Source organism: Lutzomyia longipalpis, chromosome 2, assembly GCF_024334085.1.
Source record: "Lutzomyia longipalpis isolate SR_M1_2022 chromosome 2, ASM2433408v1".
NCBI lineage: Eukaryota > Metazoa > Arthropoda > Insecta > Diptera > Psychodidae > Lutzomyia > Lutzomyia longipalpis.
In genome coordinates this window covers 25,589,868-25,607,699 of record NC_074708.1, presented here as the reverse complement: position 1 = coordinate 25,607,699, position 17,832 = coordinate 25,589,868, and the positions used below count along the sequence as shown (strand labels likewise).

General features: G+C 34.6%; 2 protein-coding genes across 3 annotated transcripts in view; both read right to left on the bottom strand.

Annotated features, from left to right (window-relative positions):
* Positions 1–17,832, bottom strand: part of LOC129789723 (uncharacterized) — a 274,016-nt gene that overhangs the window by 84,307 nt on the left and 171,877 nt on the right. The window lies entirely within an intron of this gene.
* LOC129789702 (uncharacterized) lies at positions 11,710–16,178 on the bottom strand. Its single transcript, XM_055826707.1, has 3 exons — positions 14,826–16,178; positions 13,934–14,401; positions 11,710–13,849 (listed from the first exon to the last, which is right to left on the bottom strand). Exons 1-3 carry the CDS (start codon positions 14,965–14,967, stop codon positions 13,287–13,289), a joined length of 1,173 nt encoding a protein of 390 aa, XP_055682682.1. The 5' UTR covers positions 14,968–16,178; the 3' UTR covers positions 11,710–13,286.

Genomic DNA, 17,832 nt, shown 5'->3' with positions numbered 1-17,832 from the left:
TAACTACACAACATCCTCCACCGCGATGCTCAGTCGAATTACACATCCTGCCTTGTATGGGAGAAAATTTAGATATTATTTAGAAATTCCAAATGTGTTCGTTGAAGACGAAACAACCCCCAACCCCAGATCGCGTGAACCCGTCTTAGTGATTCCCACAAGCCCACCCTGCGTGCGAAAGTTCGCGAATTAATGTCTCAGGCTGGTGAGACAGTTTCACAACGCAGAGCTTGGTACCGACTTTCATCTTCTTATCATCATCAATTTCTGCGTTTGCCACCAAACCGTCGTTTTCTTCGACAAGATCGCGGTGGGTTCAAAATTCAACGCAGGATGACGGGGGTGGTGGCAAATCCATCCCCCCAGTGGTATGTAAATTTTGATAGAAAGACAAGTGCCGGGGGTGGAGGGATTTTCGCAGCATCAGAGAAGTTTGGGGCGTACCGAGAACGTTAATATTCCCGCACTGAAGAGAAGATTGAGTCACAAGCCGGGAAAAGATTACGGCTCGACGCTTCGGGTGACGTTCTGTATTAGAATTAGACTTCTTTACGCGTGCTGGGGGAGCTGGGATGAAGGAAAAAATCGAGAAAAAAATGCGAAATTGAGGAGAAATGATGGTGAATAAGTTAATGGGAGTGATACTTGAGAAGCACATCGCAAAAGTGGCTTCATCATATTTTATACGCACAGCTCACACCCCCGCAAATTTTGATGATGACGGCCTCGAAAAAAAAAAGGTACAACTTCTCCACATTTCTCTCTCTCTTTCTATACCAGAAACTCATTTCTCTGTACAGTCACCCCCCTTTTTCCCAATTTCATCATTTTCGAGAAAATCCCCCATTTTTGGGATTTTATTATATATGCTTTAATTTCCCAGCTTTTCTCCCCATCGCGCACATCATCGGACTTTCGCGCGCGCGAAAAAAAACAACTATGCAAATGACATTAAAATTTCCTGGCGCACATTTTCGCACTCTCAGGGAGGATTGAGCGTCCCACTGGAGCGTGCAGAAAAAAAAGCGAGTCACCTCAAAAATCCTCGGTGGAATTACCTGGCTTGTTGGCATTCATTGCATTTTGAAACACAGCCATACCACTTCAGCAATAAATCATGAGGATTTTTCACACCACCCCTGTATGATTTTTGGACACATACCGTTCATTTTCATGTACCTTTCGCATGGGGGTGCCCTATAAGCTTATAGGGGGGAGTTGAGGTTGTATTAAAAATTTATCTCCCTCCATGGGAATTGATCAAAAATAGACGACAAATATTATTAAATATCATACAGTACGATGTTCAACGATCCCGCCAAAACAGGGGTGCAATTGACAGGATTCTAGGGGTTGTTAAGCTAAACTTGGATGCTTCTAAAAATATTTAAAGTATTTAAAATTTGTTTAAAAGTTTAAGAAATATTTTTTAGGGACTGTTTAAGAAAATAATTTACAAGTACATATGTATTTTATGGATTTTTGGGATTTTAAGTATTTGAGAAAGGATTTGTGGGATTTGAATATAATTTTAATTTTTTTATGAAACCTAATTAAAAAGATTTATGAAGATTGGCAAACTTATATCAGTATTGATGTGATTTGTAAAAAGATTTGTAAGTCCTATCAATCCAGAACTAAGGATTTATGACTGGTAGGATTTACTATTACCTAATAATTTAGTAATTTTATAATTTGACTGAAGTATTCTATGGATTTATAGGATTTTATGTATTTAAGAAAGATTTTGTGGGATTTGAATATGATTTTTATACTTTTTGAATTTTTTGTAAAACATAATTTTAAAAAAAAATATGAAGATTGGTGAACATTTTACAGTATTGGTGGGATTTGTAAGAAGATTTTTAAGTCCAACCAATCCAAAAATAGGGATAGGTAGGATTTATGGGACTTGCAAAGTAGGTGCGCTTTTCTTAAACTAATATTGTAAGTACTGGCGGGATTTTTAAATCCAAAAGTAATATTTTAAAAGCAATTTATTCCCTTTTTTTTAAATTCCTAATTCTCATTAAAAAATATTTTTAAAATCTTTTGTTTTTTTTTTTTAAATCTTTCATATCTGATTCTGAGCAAATTTAAGAACGATTTTAACCACATTAGAATCATAAGTTGCAGTACCTTCTTGTCTCGCTTTCAAGCAGTTAAATTCGTTAACCGTAATATGAAACTCACCTGAAAAAGAAAAGAAAAAAATTGTTACGAAAATCGTTGAAAACTTTAAATACATTTCACAGAAAAAAATCAAGAGAAATAATCAAATTTTGAAAATTCAATTCAAAGAAAGCTTCTCGGGGTTTTTGGATTAAAGAACTTTCTTTTTGTGATGGAAAACCAAGTTGAATTTTCTCTAAAAGCTCGAAAGTTGCTTTCTAAAAGTCAGCTACAAATAAATTGTGTCACGTTGAACTTTTCACGGTTTATCACTGAAATTATCATTTCACGTGATTCTATATTCTTGCAAATTCTGTAAAAGCACCACAATACGCTGTTTTCCATACTCATGCGAGGGAGCATCACTGCAAAACCATTTAATATTGCGTTCAGTGTCCTCAACATTGCTTGTGGCATATTCAACAAAAGGAAATTACGATCAGAACATGACATCTAATTTAAATTGTCTTTGTCTCAATTGTACTCCCCTCTTTACTCCCTAAACTCATACAGGAGAGAGCGGCGTACGTTAGCGCCCCCGGGGAAATTTCATCCCTCAAGTGAATTTTCCACATCCTCTGGGAATCCTCCGTAGAATTTCGCTCTCTTTTCTTTTCTCCCCAACATCCTCCCCCCGTACTGAAACTTCCCTCAAAATGGAGTTTTTTTTTACTTGTTCACTTGAGGCATTTCACCTTCATCCGTCCCTGCCCCCCATTCCGCTTAAGTGGAGTTTCTCGCCACCATCCACCACCCACGCACCTTCTAAACAATTTTACGTCTTTTCCATCTTGTGGCTTTTTCCCGCAAAACCACTTCAGATGGTGAGTTTTCCACGCGGAAAACAATAAATTTTAATTGAATCTTCTTTCAGCACCAAGTCCCCGGGAGAATTTATTGTAATTGAGGTCTCTTTTCTCTCTCATTCTTTTTTGTGTGGGTTGTATTTTGGAGACAAAGATGCCCAACTGGTGCGGAGGGTGGGAAAATGGAAAAGAAATCTCCATTGACGGTGAATTTTACCTGGATTATTGTCAAATGGCACGAAACGAAGGAAATTTCATTCACCTGGTACGCAAAACACTGTGATTTCCGCATCAATCTATGGAGGGTTTGGTAGTTTAGCCTTGATGGTCCCTGCCTAAGGGTGTGTGTGAAATCCCTCGATTTATTTCCTTAGTATTGAGGATTTATTTGTGAATTGTTGCAATCAAGGAAGTCCTTTTCAGCCCTAAACTGTCCATTAAAATTGACTAAAATTCATCTAATTTATCTTGATTATTTAACATGGGCGAATACACCAATTTCTATACTAAAAGGGGAAAGAAAAATTATACTGAATAACCCTTTTTCCATCCAGTTTTTTTATCACTTTGAAAACTTTTTAAACTTCGAAGCAAATAAACATGAAAAATATTAAATGAAACTCCCAGTCAGATAATTGCGAGGTGGGTATTGCATGAATAGCTAGATAGGGCACCCCTTCATTTGAAGACTGGATTCCCTTTTTTCTTCGTGCACGTCACACACACGGCAAAAGTGAAACTTTCAATTATTGTCAACTAACCCCTTCCGTTCCTTTTTTAGCGCGTTCATTGAGAAGTCCAGGGTGTGTGTAGTTACTACCCGGCATTGAGTTTTGGTGTACGTTACATGCAAACTCCCCATTAGACTCAACACACCGCACTCTGGCACACCATTCGTGTGGAGATAATGAAAATTGCCATGTGGAGGGAATGCGTTGTAGTAAAATTAAAGGAATAATGTAAACAATAATTAAAAGTGACTCTCCGTATAAAGAATAAAATTTTCCAGTCATCGCAATTCAATTACTCAACCAAATGTGCGAGGAGATTCCACATAAATACACCACTCATGCTGAATGCATGAGATCCGCGAAAGAAGAAAAAAACGAAGGATTGCGCGAGAAAATTACGAGCAAACATGGGAGGATTTTGTGCTGCGTGCTGATGCTAAATTTAATTCATTAACACCGGCAACTTCTGGGTAAAATTTTCAATTCATTCTTTATTCTATACTCTTGTTGTCTATTCACTTCTGGCGCGCATTGCTACCCACCATGTCTCAACTCATTTATTTTACCCAAAGACAAGAACAAGACAATTTCTCAGCCATTCACCCATTATGTTTTGTCCAAAAATAGCAGCAAAAATTCTTTCTTGTACACAGCATGGGGCTTTATCATACCAATGAGTTCAAAATGTATTTGAGAATCAAAGGGAGAAATTTTAAAAATTATTGAGCTAAGAATAGATTGGGCAGCTATTTTACTCTCAGGGAAATTTCTTGATAGATTTTGATAGTTTCTTTTAGTTACTATTTTAATTAATTTTAGTCCCTAGATGGCGGTAGTTGTTCAAAGAAAACCTCAGCAGATGGCGATACATATAAAAAAAATTCTGAATGTATAATTTCGCACAGAGAGCTATGTAGCTGAAAGGCATACTCACTCATTGCTTAAATGGTTGATTTTTTGTAACTCATTCATACTGACTGGAGTTAGTTATTCTAAATAGTCGTAGCTGGTACAACTGAAAAACTAAAAGATGGCGCTACCCATTAAAATTCTAAAATATGAGAAAATGATCTAGTTTTCTACAATGATGAGCGTGATATGTTTTATTAAAATAAATCATTTATCTCAGGAAAATTTATTGATAGATTTTGATAGTTTTTTATTAAAATTTAAAATAGTTTTCATTCCTAGATAGCGGTAGTTGTTCAAAGAAAACCTCAACAGATGGCGCCTATTAAATATTAATTATGAAATAGAGAAAATTGTCTAATTATGTACAAAGAAATGAGACATGTTTTATTAAAATAATTAATAATATTTATCTTCAACTCTAAAACAACAAATAAACACATTTTCCCACTAGATGGTGCTGGTTGGCTGATAAAATCAATAAAATTGTGAGAAATAAGATTTTTTATGGGAAAATTTTAAATTCAAGGCAACTGCTTTATGTCTATTCAGGAGTAACATAATAAAAATCAATGCTGAAATATAATTTTCAGATGTCCACATCAAGGATAACGGGGGTGTGTGTATGCTCATATAGCCGTGCCCCAAATGGGAGAAACAATGAAAAAATTACAATCGTGGAAACAACACACAATCCAATGCATAAAACGTTTGTGGTCGCATTCACATTCGTGTTTATCTACCATATCCACCCCTTTAATCACCACCCTCTCACCAAAGCAGAGAAATGGGCAATTTTATCGCACCCATCGATCGACCAGACGCCCCATGTGACGGCCTATATGACCAATTCGAAGCCCCGTGATTTGGTGTGTGGACCAGCATCCTTTTGTATGCGTGCAGGATTAGCTCGTACCACGCACTCAAAAAGGCTGAGATTCACCCAAAATGCGAAGAGGGATGAAATACTTTCGGGTGAGAGCTGCAATAAAAGTGTTCATATCGATGGTCAGGTCAATTAATCACATGGGGGTTTATTATTAATATACTGTACACCCGCACCACCGATGCTTTCCACCCCCTCGTGGCACACAGTATTGCTGGATTGTAAATTAATTTTTCCTCATTGAAAATATCAGTGTCACAGATGGTGAGTCAATTTCTTCTTTCACTACGCCCTCACTCTCTCTCCCACAAATCCACACCAGCAGCACTTTCACCACCCACCCACCCCCTGTGGAAACGCCCCCAATTTCCCAAACCCAACACTGCTATATCCTCATACTTTGACGCTTTATCGCACCACTATTTTCCACTGGTGGCTGTTGTTTTTATATCATCCCGCTCTTTTTTCTCCATTCTCGCCGTTATTTATATTCCACAGACCCATTGGATTTTTCGCCATCGTCCCACGGGATACTGCCATATATAACAAATCATCCCAAACACATATAAGTTTGCAGAGTCGTCGTATAGACTTTATAGCTCATTAAACATTTTCTCGCAGTACCCCATAATTCATTGCAACAGATGTGAACGCGAATTAACTTTCTCTTCCCTCTCTTTGTTTCCTTCCCAAAAGTGTCTCCGCGTTACCCATCTTATATCGAAGGGATAACCCGGATTTTTCTCAGTGTGTGCGCCTCCTTTGCTTAATAATAAATTTAGAATTTGGCCCTCTTGTGGATGCATCGTATGCGTCCTAACCAAGTGCAATTGACACCAAAAAAATTCCACGACGACTCATATTCTGAACACATAGTACTGAGAATTATAATAGTAAATTATCCAAAGGAATGGCGAAACGTGCACGCCAACATTCAACATATTTATTTTTTGAGAGAAAATTCAGCGAAAATTTTAAAATAACGAAAATTCTTCCCAGAGAAAAGTCAATCATAACGCGTCCAGTTATTAGAGTTGGTATACCACAACGCGGATGGGTCAGTCTATGCGTTGTAATTTAATTTGTAAGTAGGATTAGTAGGCAAAGTTGATTTTTTTTATGAAATTCATCAATATGAAAGATAAAAATGCTCATATCTGAAGTTCTATAAGACCTATAGAAAATTCTTGACTAGTTTTGGAAAGGTATTAAAATAGGCTATAAATTGACATAAATTTCAATAATTTTCAAAGTCACATCTAGAACAAAAATGGCGGTTTTTTGTTTCACCAAAACAGTTTTTTGCACTTTTTGTCCTCAAGAAATGGTTCTAGAGGTTTCTGATGTTCTAGAAAGTTGTAGAGAATTGCAAAACCTTTAATTTAATACCAAGATGAGCAAAATCGGGCAAGCGGTTCAGGAGATATGGCTCTTACAACTTTTCAAATTCAAGAATTTTTCAAATGGCTATATCTTCTAAACGGCGACATAGATTTTCTTCATTTTCGGACTGGTGAAAGATATTGACTTAGGCTACAACATATCAAAATTTAAAAGAAATCGATGATGGGGATTCGGAGATATTGCCCTTTAAAGTTAGGCAATTTTTGTTTTTGATTTTAGCGCCTCTTGCGGATATTTTTGGAACTAGGAATGTTTTAGACAGTTGTAGAGCTTCTTGAAACCTTTCATTTGATACCAAGACGGTCAAAATCGGTCAAGCCGTTCTCGAGTTATATCGAAAAAACACTTTTTGCTTTAGACCGCCATATTTGCTTAACCGCTTGACCGATTTTCAAGTATGAGTTATCGATGAAAACATCTCACTGAGCACTACAACATACTAAAGTTTCAGACCTCTAGCTATAAGGAAACTGGTTGACAGTATTTCAAAATGGCGGATGGCGGCCATCTTGGATTTTGAAAATGCAAAAAAATTAAATTTTACACCCACATTTCTATAGAAAACTTCAAACCTGAAGGCTCTATCTCTCACCGTTCTCGAGATATAAGGCAAAGTTTAGAGTCCCGGACGGCAGGACGGCAGGACGGCAGGCCGGCCGGATCAAAAATTTTCCACCACCATTTTCATAATGTGGGATGTCTAAAACGTGCTCATACCAAGTTTGAGCCCGATCTGAAGTGGTCGGTTTTTCCGACGATTACAATACTTGGTATGCCACGATTGTGGTATACCAACTAATTCCACAAGGAAAATTCTGTTTGATTTATTTAGAATTTTCTCGCTTAATTTAGGATTATAATGGGAGACAAAGAGGAGATAAATAATTTCTATATAAAAGGAATTTGCCTTAAAGTTTAGGGAAAAATTCTTGGATGTTTTTAATTAAATCCGTTGTCTTGTTTATGCTAATTATTACAAACTCCAATAATAGGGAGATTTATTTTCAAGTCAAAGATGTTTAGGAATAAAGGAATTGTATTGAGGGAAAATTAAAGGGAAAATTCTTGGAATTTATGAATAATTTTTCTTAGAATTCTTTATAAATTAAGTGCCTAAAATTTAAAAAAAAATGATAATTTATTTAGTTAAAAACTGAGGAAAATGTTTCTCCCAAAAAACTAACTTTTTGCCCCATGTCCCCCTATTGCTGAAATAGATGAGAGAAATTTTAAGAAGCCTCAAAAAATTCTCTTCTGAGAACGAATTTTCTTGATTTTGCTCACTCTTCTCCTTTTCCGCAATAAAATATTCCTGAAAATGTAAACAATTTTTCAAATAATATCTCTTTGAGTCTTTGAGTTGAATTCATAAATTAAATGTAAGTTCTTAGTACAACGTATTATGCAAAATAAAATTCGCGTACAAAATGTTTCATGTCAGCATTAATGAGCAAAATATTGCATTAAAGTGATTAAAGGGAAAAAACGCTCAAAAGGATGAAAAAATTGCAGGAATTTAATTGAAAATCATTTTGCAATCTTCAACATTTTCCATCTCTTAATAGAAAACCTTCGTTTTTTTCTGTACATTTGTACATCTGTACAATCACCCCCTTTTAAAATCATGATAACATCCCTTCCAATGGCACATGACGGGGTGTTTTTTTTCTCTCTCACATATTTGCAGCAAAAACCAACCCCTGTATGAGTTTGGAAAATCTCAAGTCCGCTGTTTGTCATTGCTATGTGCAAAATTAGATGTCTATCCTGTGAGTGAAATCGATTTGTAATGAAATTGCATTCTCGACAATTTCACACCAAGGATTTCTCATCACACTTCACGCTCTACCCTCTCTCTCCATCCACCAACCAACCATCACCCCCATTTTGCTAGCATAGATTTCCCAATCTCATATTGTACATATTCGTTTCCATTCGCATTCACCCCCTCATCCCCCAAAATGTCGTTTATTGAGAGATGAAGAAGCTACTCGACAATACCATGGGATTTCGAGAACGTCATTTCAATTTTATACAAATCACAAATCCCATACCTCCTTATATGCCATCAGCCCCCCTCCTTCCCATCTTCCTCCCACACAAAACCAGAAGCTTCGTCATATACATATATATGGAAGAAAAGCATTTGCATTAGACTTCATCCATCTCCATTTTCATTGTATGCTAAAAGGGATGTGTGTGTGTGTGTCGCAGCAATATTTGCAAAATGAGATGCGCCTGGTAGTGCAATTGAGAAAAGGATATAGCTACATAGTATGTGCTTCTCAAATACAGCACATCAAATACACTTAATATCCTTAATTATCTTCCACAAGTGGATACCCTCCACTGTGCCTTTCCATATGCGCCGAACTACTGAAATTCACCCCCAACCCATTTTCCTTAGCTTCAGGGTGTTTTGTTGCAACGGCAACGTTAAGTTCTCTCCATCCTGCTATTTTACTGTTCAATGAATATATCCAAACCCTTCCTCATTTCCACCCACTAAACCCTCTGTCTCACCCAACAACCCCAAGAGGGCCACCACCCCCCTTTGCTATGTACGTTGAATTCCCGAGAGCAAGTCGGCCAGGAAGTCTCTTTCGGTGTCCTGTTTCATCAGACACACCCGTTTTCCCCCAAACATGGAAAACAACCCCCGCCTCGAACCGTGACTTGTGACACAAAGTTCCAGGGATTGCTACCCCAGATTTATTGCCATACACTCAACTCTGTACATCTTGACCGGGGTCTTTACTGTCATGCCTAACCAATACCGGATAGAAATCCAATTACACATTCTCTACGCCCACATGCCAACCACCCCCGCATACCCTCCTCGTGCATGCTCTTAACCCACCCAATGAGAAAAAATACGAAGACATTTTCATCCCCCCATTTTATTTTCCCAATCTAACACCCCACAACCCATGAAAAATTGTCTTACTCTCTTGGGGAGTTTTTGATGGAATTGCATTAATGTTATCTCCATGATTCTTTTTTTTTTTACCCAGCTATATCTTTTCTCAATCAACCCCAGGAAAGTCAGGAGAGGATTTAGGGGGTTTGCTGACCAATCGGAATATTCAGGGAAATTGAAATTCTTTCTTGGAAAAATTCAAGAAGATTTTTTTTTGAAGAGCTCACTAGATAAAGTTAAGAGTGTGCGTAAGTTAAGTAAGCGTAAGAGAAAAGTTTGAGGTTTAAAAAACTTAAGAATCTTAAATTTTTCTTAACAAATTTAAAGTTTTTTCTCAAGGAATCTTAAGTCTGACATAAAGAGTATATTCAGACTAATTCACTATTCAGACAGACTTAATATTCCTTAACAGTGCCTAATTAAATATTGAATAAATAAATAATAAGATTACTTAAGAAAGACTTGAGGTTTTTTTAGATTCTTAATGTTTTCTTAATGCCAGTATCCATAAGGACCTCGGGATGGATACAGTGAGGGATGCCATAATGAGTGCAACGGAGAGGTATGAAGAGCGGATTGAACGCCATCCCAATGGATTTGCTTCAGAAGTGTACCATGACAGTGAGTTTTTGAGACTGAAAAGGCCTAGCCAGCGCGATGTTGTGTGTAGGTGGAAGTGAAGTACTTTCCTGTAGTGATTGTCTCTAAGGGGCCTACATATTGGTGTTAGTGCCCTTTTTATTGTGATTTTACTCTGACAATTGATGTGTTTATAAACAATATGCGGCCATGTACTGAATGTCTCCGGATAGATTGTATATACAATATAGTAGAAATACAGAGAAAAAAAATGTTTTCTTAAGATTTCTCAAGTTTTCTTAAGGTTCCTTAAAAAAAGGTAAAGAATTTTAAAGAAAAAATTAAGGTCTTAAGTTTTCTTAAGCAAAACTCTTAATTTTCTTTAATAAATCGAGCTAATTGATCATTTTTATGATTATTATGAATTTCGATGCCCGAAGATGGTCAGAAAAAATTATCGAAAAATGTTCATTTATACCGATTCAGCCTGACTGAAGAAATCTTAAGTTTCTTTAAAGGAAACTTAAAAATCATAAATTTTATTAGGAAATTTTAAGTTTTTTTTAAGAATCCTAAGAAATCTTATGAAAACTTAAGGTATTCTCAAAAAAAAAAATTAAAAATCGTAAAAAAACTTTAAGAATCTTAAGAAAACTTTAAAAATCTTAACGAAAATTAAGACATTTTTATGAAAACTTAAGTCTGTCAGACTAGTGAATTTCATCCATTCTTTCACAAAATCTCGTAGTTTTCCTAAAAATGAGTATCTATTTTCTAAGAACTTTTAAAGAAAATTCGAAAAATATACTTTAAACAATTAATTTCACATTCAAACTTAAAACAAATTCAATAAGAAATTAAATAAATTCAAAAATATACTTTGTAAAGAACTCCAATTTTAAAAGAAAGTTAAAAAAAATGACCGTTGAGTTGTGAAAACCAAACATTCTTCAACATTACAAGAGCAGGAAAAAAAAGTTTTAAACAAATCTTACTCAATGCTCTCCCCCATGCCAAGTCCTAAATCGTGAAAAGTTATTCGCCTCACCCACGCCAATCAGAACTTCTCACTAAAGTTCTATGTAGACTTACACACCGCAGTACAGGGACGAACAAAGATACACATTTTGTCACACAATGGCACTTGGCCGCGATAAGTGTTTGAAAAGTATAAATTGAGTTTCCATAGAGGAAAAGCCCGAGCACAAGGGGGGCTCTGGTGAGTACGACCCTCTCTAACCACAAAACACATTTCACTTCAACAATAATAAACTTTCCTATTTTCCCAAACCACCGCCCAAGGAGCACGCCGGCGACTCTAGCCATTTTGGATAACCATACAGCTATCCATATGGTGTCAACTCACGGAGTGTGCCACGACTGAAGTACAATTTCTAATATTTTGAAGAATTAAAAATATTTGGCAATTTTTTTTGATTAGTTTTAGTTAATATATGATGGAACAGATGTATTCAGAGCAAAATAATTGTAAATTAGCTAAAATTAACAAAATCAGTCGTGATCAGTCTGCTCCACGCCTCAATTTTGGTGCCAACACAGAGTCGTAGCTACGCCTGAATTTTGGTTCCAACAAAAATCGGAGTTTACGCCTTAATTTTGGTGCCAACACAAAGTCGTGGCTACGCCTAAATTTTGGTACCAACACAGAGTCGTAGCTATGCCTCAATTTTGGTACCAACACAGAGTCGTGGCTACGCGTGAATTTTGGTTCCAACAAAAATCGGAGCTTACGCATCAGTTTTGGTGCCAACACAGAGTCGTGGCTACGCGTGACTTTTGGTACCAAAAAATTTCAGAGTCTTCGGCTCACTTTTGGTTCCAAAAGAGACGCGTGGCGCGCCTCTGTTTTGGGTTCATTTTTTTTTATACCATTTCATTATTAAAAAAATGATTTATAAATTAATTTAATGTGGTGTAAAAACACTTTTTATACCTTCTTGTGTAGGATTTTTTTTCTAGAAAATTTAAGCTATGTTATGGATTTTTTTTAAAATAAAACTTAAAAAAATTTATAATTGAAAAATAAAATTTTTAACATAACCTATTTTGAGGATACATCCGGGAATGACCTCCGGAAAAAAATGTGAATGTAAACAAACAAAGTTCTTTATAAAAATTCGTGTTTTGACATAAAATATACCATATATATATTTTTAAATAAACGCCAAAGTATTATATATAGCGCTTTGTAACATATTTAGTTATCTACATGGGCTTAAAAATTTATTTAATAACCATTTCGGTGAAAAAAATAATTTTTTTGACATGTGGCTTAGATTATTTTGCAATGTGTTTCTGTACAGTACAAAGTGAGGAACTTTTGGGATTGTTTGTACCAAAGGAATATTTTTTTGTTATAAAAGTTAAAATTTTTAAATGAATTTTACAAAACAAACTGAAAGGTTTAAAAAAACAGATTTTTTTTAATCATTGCAAAATGTTTAGTAATCTCTTCATAACATGAAAAGTTTATTTTTAGCATAAGAAAAGTAAAAATGCTTTTGTACAACTGCACAAGGGTTATCGCACCTTGCCTCACAAGCGCAATAAAAAAGTAGACGATATCCCTATGTAGAAGTTATGATTCTTTTGGGGGTTAACCTTATAAGTGAAAAAAAAATTGATTATCAAAACATATAAGTAAAGTAAAAAAAACACATTGTTTTAATTAATTTATTCATCTCCAAAAATATCGACAATGTTACAAGATGAAATTTATTTATTTTATTTTTTAAACCTTATGACCTAGTTTTTTCAATTCACAAAGCATTAGCATTTCTTTGACGAAATGGTTCTATATTTTTTCAACCTTACAAAGATCCAATAATCTTTTTTTTGTTTTTGTCTTCTGATAAATTCTATTTTTTCTTATTATTCCTCTCAACTCTCTCGAAGCTGTATTTTAAAAATCTCTTAAAATATTCGTAATTAAGGTGAATCGTGTATGCTTTGTCTGCATTATTGACAATTTGGTAGAATGTGTCGAATACATTTTTTAAGCTGGAGAAATTCTGTTTTCTGTTATTCTTTGATTTACCACTCCAAGAAAAAGAAGTAAAAATACAACGATCAAACATATCGTCCACTAATTTGTAGACGATCTTTTTGTACTTTCCTTCTCCTGTGGCCCCATGAATCTTGCCAAATTCTTCAATTACGTTTTCTTTGAAATCATTCTCATTTAGCTTTTCTTCAAGAGCACATAGATCTTTAGAGCTTTTGATGGGAAAGTATGTCTTTCTAACGCATTCTGTTACTTTTTTCTGCTGCTTGTTTCCAGAAGAGTCTCTCAAAAGAATAGTAGTCACATGATCCAACTTAGTTTCAATTCTAGCCTGTCCCTTTGTTAGATTTGCAATGGCCAAAATTATGTCGTTCGCGTTTTTGACACTGATTTCTTCCTTATCGCTGAAGCTAAACGCTGCAAAATGTATTAATGTTATTCATATATACATTGATTCAAACAAAATTAAATTTTTTTGATTAATAACAAGAAATAGCTTACAAGACACTGGTGAGTTTTGTGCCTTCGGAGATGTATCCGTGCTGTCAGAAGAATATTCTGCGTGTGAATCTCTTGATACCAAATTAATGCGATTGTGGTCTTCTGTGTCGCAGTCTTGAAGATTCCCATTCACACTAAACTGCGATTTCTGCGACAGTTTCGACTGTTTTGCTCTATGTTCCACTGAGTCGTGTGCTTCATCTTCCGGTGATTTTCTTTTTAGCGACTTCTTTGCCGAAACAATAGAGGTGCTAGAATTTTCTGAAACTGCTGAGGCTGCGATGTTACGTATAGACGAATCGAAGTTTTTTTGTATAAAGGATTTTTTCTGATCAGTGTGTCTCGTCAAAACATCTTCCTCATTTTCAGTTTCGACTTTGCATAGCATTTTTTCGAGATGTAGGGCTTCATCCCACGTAGTAATGCCATGTTTTTTAATCTCACAATTAAGCTTTTCCCATGTTTCCTCTGTAATTCAAAAAAAATTATAAGAATAGGAATTAAAGAAAAAAAACTTACAATTAATGTAAACTATTTTAAATGTCTTCCATAAAAATATATATGTAGGTATAATATAGAGCACTGAAAATTTATTTTTTAGAATTTACGATAAGAAATAGGTATACGAATTAGGCAATCTGAAGAAAAAAATATTCTATTGGTTTTTTGTCGTATCAATTTTTTTTATTAATTAATGTGCTATAAATTTTTTTCAAAAAAAATCATTCATACTATAAAATTTGATAAACAAATAATTCTTTCGGTATTTTTCACTTTTTGTAATGGAATTCTAAAAAAGCAACGTTTTTTTATATAATATAAAATTCCTTCTCAAAAAATTATGCGCATTTTGATACGTTTCATTCATATATTCCCTATGAGATTTACTTACCTGGAACCGCCTGTTTCCTCCTTAACTTTCTCAAATTTCTGTTATCTCGCGGCCAATAAAGATGTCCATCTTTCACCCAAATAGATGGTATGGCCACAATAGCTGGTCCATTTTTCTCAATTGTTTTAACAATAGAGTACATTTTAAATATATATATATATATATCGAAAAGTCACAATTTTTGTCAATTCGTTTGTTTATGAAATACTTTTGCACACTTGAAAAATTCACAAAAAGCACTTTTTAGGCTTATATAGAAAACTTATACTTTGATAGCCAACTTAAAAAAACACTTTGGCACGAAAGAAAAAAAAAACAGTAGTTTCGTATGACATGTATCCTTCAAACACCAGAATTGAACTAACATGAAGGAAAGCCTTTTTTCAATTTATATAGAAGTACTTGTATGCAGAAAGTAGGGTACATAATGATCAATCTGCAATAGGAAAGAATTATTCTTAAAAGGGATCAGACTACTTATGTTGCTTAATTTGGGTGAAAGAAATTATCTCTGTCTATTCACTTTGTCTGAAACATGTATTCTTGGATTTTGGGCCTGAATGTATTTCTTCTAATTAATGAATATTTTGTGAAAGAAATGTTTTAAGATTTTCTAGGAACGGTTATATGAATTAATAGTGATTACTTTTCTTTCCAAAACTAATCATTCCTTTTCCTTTAAATTGCAAGAATTTATGCTCTTAGGAGATATACATATATTTTTCACAAAATTTTTCAGGTACATATATACAGTTCAGACAGTTCGAGTTTAAATTTTATGAGTTGTTGGAATCTAGATTGTGAAAATAATTATTTAAAAATATAATTCATAAATACAATACGAAAAAAGAATCAAGGATTTGTTTGAGTCCACATCAAAAGAATTCACACTCACGACTCTCACCTCTTTCATTTAAGCTAATAAATAATGCCCAAATCTGGTGCCCGTCGAAAAGAATTATCCTACTGAGCACCCATATATTAAATTATCTTACGGAAAAACCCATCACTAAGCAAGGTTCCAAAATTCCAAAAATATAATGATTTAAAAAGTCCTACCTAAGGTCGTAAATTTATATTCTCAGAAATGGTCAGTTTGGTGATTTAATGACTGGTATTTCCAAACCCCTTAACAAACCCGATTTGCTGTTGCATGTTAGTTCTAGATGTTTGGTTTTTTTTTCAATTATGTGCCTATGTACTTTTATTTTATGGTTGCACCTGAAATATTTCAGTTGTTTTGTCTCGTTTATATCTATACAGTACCTGTTTCTAATTTTTTTCTAAGAAGGTATATGGATTAACAAAAGTGTGAAATATGACAGTTCTGCATATTTGCCTATTACAGGGAAAACTATGGTAACTACAGTGGGACCCCAGTACAATGACTACTCGGTTGAACTACTGTCGCACATTAAAAATAATGAGTATGAATAGTACATCCGAGTGGTCGTTGTACTGGGGTCCCACTGTATATAATAAGTAGATACTACATAATATATTACGAAAAAGAAACACTGTACATAAACATAGACGCTTTTTCAACATTCAGACAAAACTGTCCCTTAAAAATTGACACAGTTGTACATGATTTGTCCTCCGTATAAGACCTCTTCGAAATACGTATGAACAAAACGTTTTGGAATAGCGTCATATTAAAAAAAAAACTTAGCTAATAAAGCTTTTAAGTAAAAAATTTATTTAAAAAGAAAGTGTTCATTACAGTGTGACTATTTTTGATTACTATTACTAAGCAAAATTACAATGGACAAAAGAGAATTTAAATATTCCTCATCATTTTATTACCGTGTTGCAAAGACTTCTAATGAATATTGTGCTCTTTCTCAACGTACACATCACATTTCTAGTGATGTAATTAATGAAATTCCATCATCTATAGATGAACATCATCTAGATAATCCTGATTCTACGTATATCGAGAATTGGATAGGTAATTGATAATTACATATACACTTTTTTACATACTGCTTCAGATTACACCGTAAAAAATATTTTTCAGACTTGATTGAAAGTGATTCTGACGATTCAGAAACTTATGAGGATGGTGAGGATGAACACAATAATGAAGATTCATTTCAAGATCAACTGGCTGGCTGGATTATTACAAATGGTATTACACATGCCGCTTCTAATCAATTACTTAAACTCTTGAAAACAAAAGAATGCTTAAAAAATTTGCCATCGGATGTAAGGACGATTGTGAAAACACCAAGAAATGTACGCATTGAAAAAATGGGATCTGGAGAGTTTTGGTATAATTCAATAGAATCCACGCTAATTTCACATTTTAAAACTTTGGCTGAAGATACAACAATTTCTTTACAATTTCACATCGATGGATTGCAGTTTGCAAAAAGTACTAAGACCCATTTCTGGCCAGTACTATTTAGGATAATTGAAAAACCTAAAATAGAACCCCAGGTAGCCGCAATATACTGTGGTGAAAGTAAACCAGAAAGCGTACACCATTACCTTAATTACTTTGTGGGTGAAATGAACAATCTTGTGACGAATGGAATCATCATTAATACACACAAATTGAATGTTACAATTCATAGTTTCGTGTGTGATTCTCCTGCACGATCATTTGTTAAGGGAATAGTGTACTTTAATCACTATTCCGGATGTAGTAAATGTACGGTTAGTGGATCATTTTTTGATTGCATGGTATTCACACGAATAGATGCAGTCAAACGAGACGATTCTAGTTTTCGTTCAAGAAGAGAACCAGAGCACCATAAAACCACATCACCATTGGAAAATTTACCTATAGACATGGTGGAACATTTTCCAGTTTCTGATAATCTTCACCTCTTTGATCTGGGTATTATGAAGCGTCAACTAGAAGGATGGACCACCGGAAAATTTAATTATAGGACAAAATGGTCAAATGCACAAATTACTGAAATATGTCAGCTCTTAAAATTTGCGAATGAGAGTAGACCTATTGAACTTCATCGACAAATTAGGACTTTAAGATATCTTT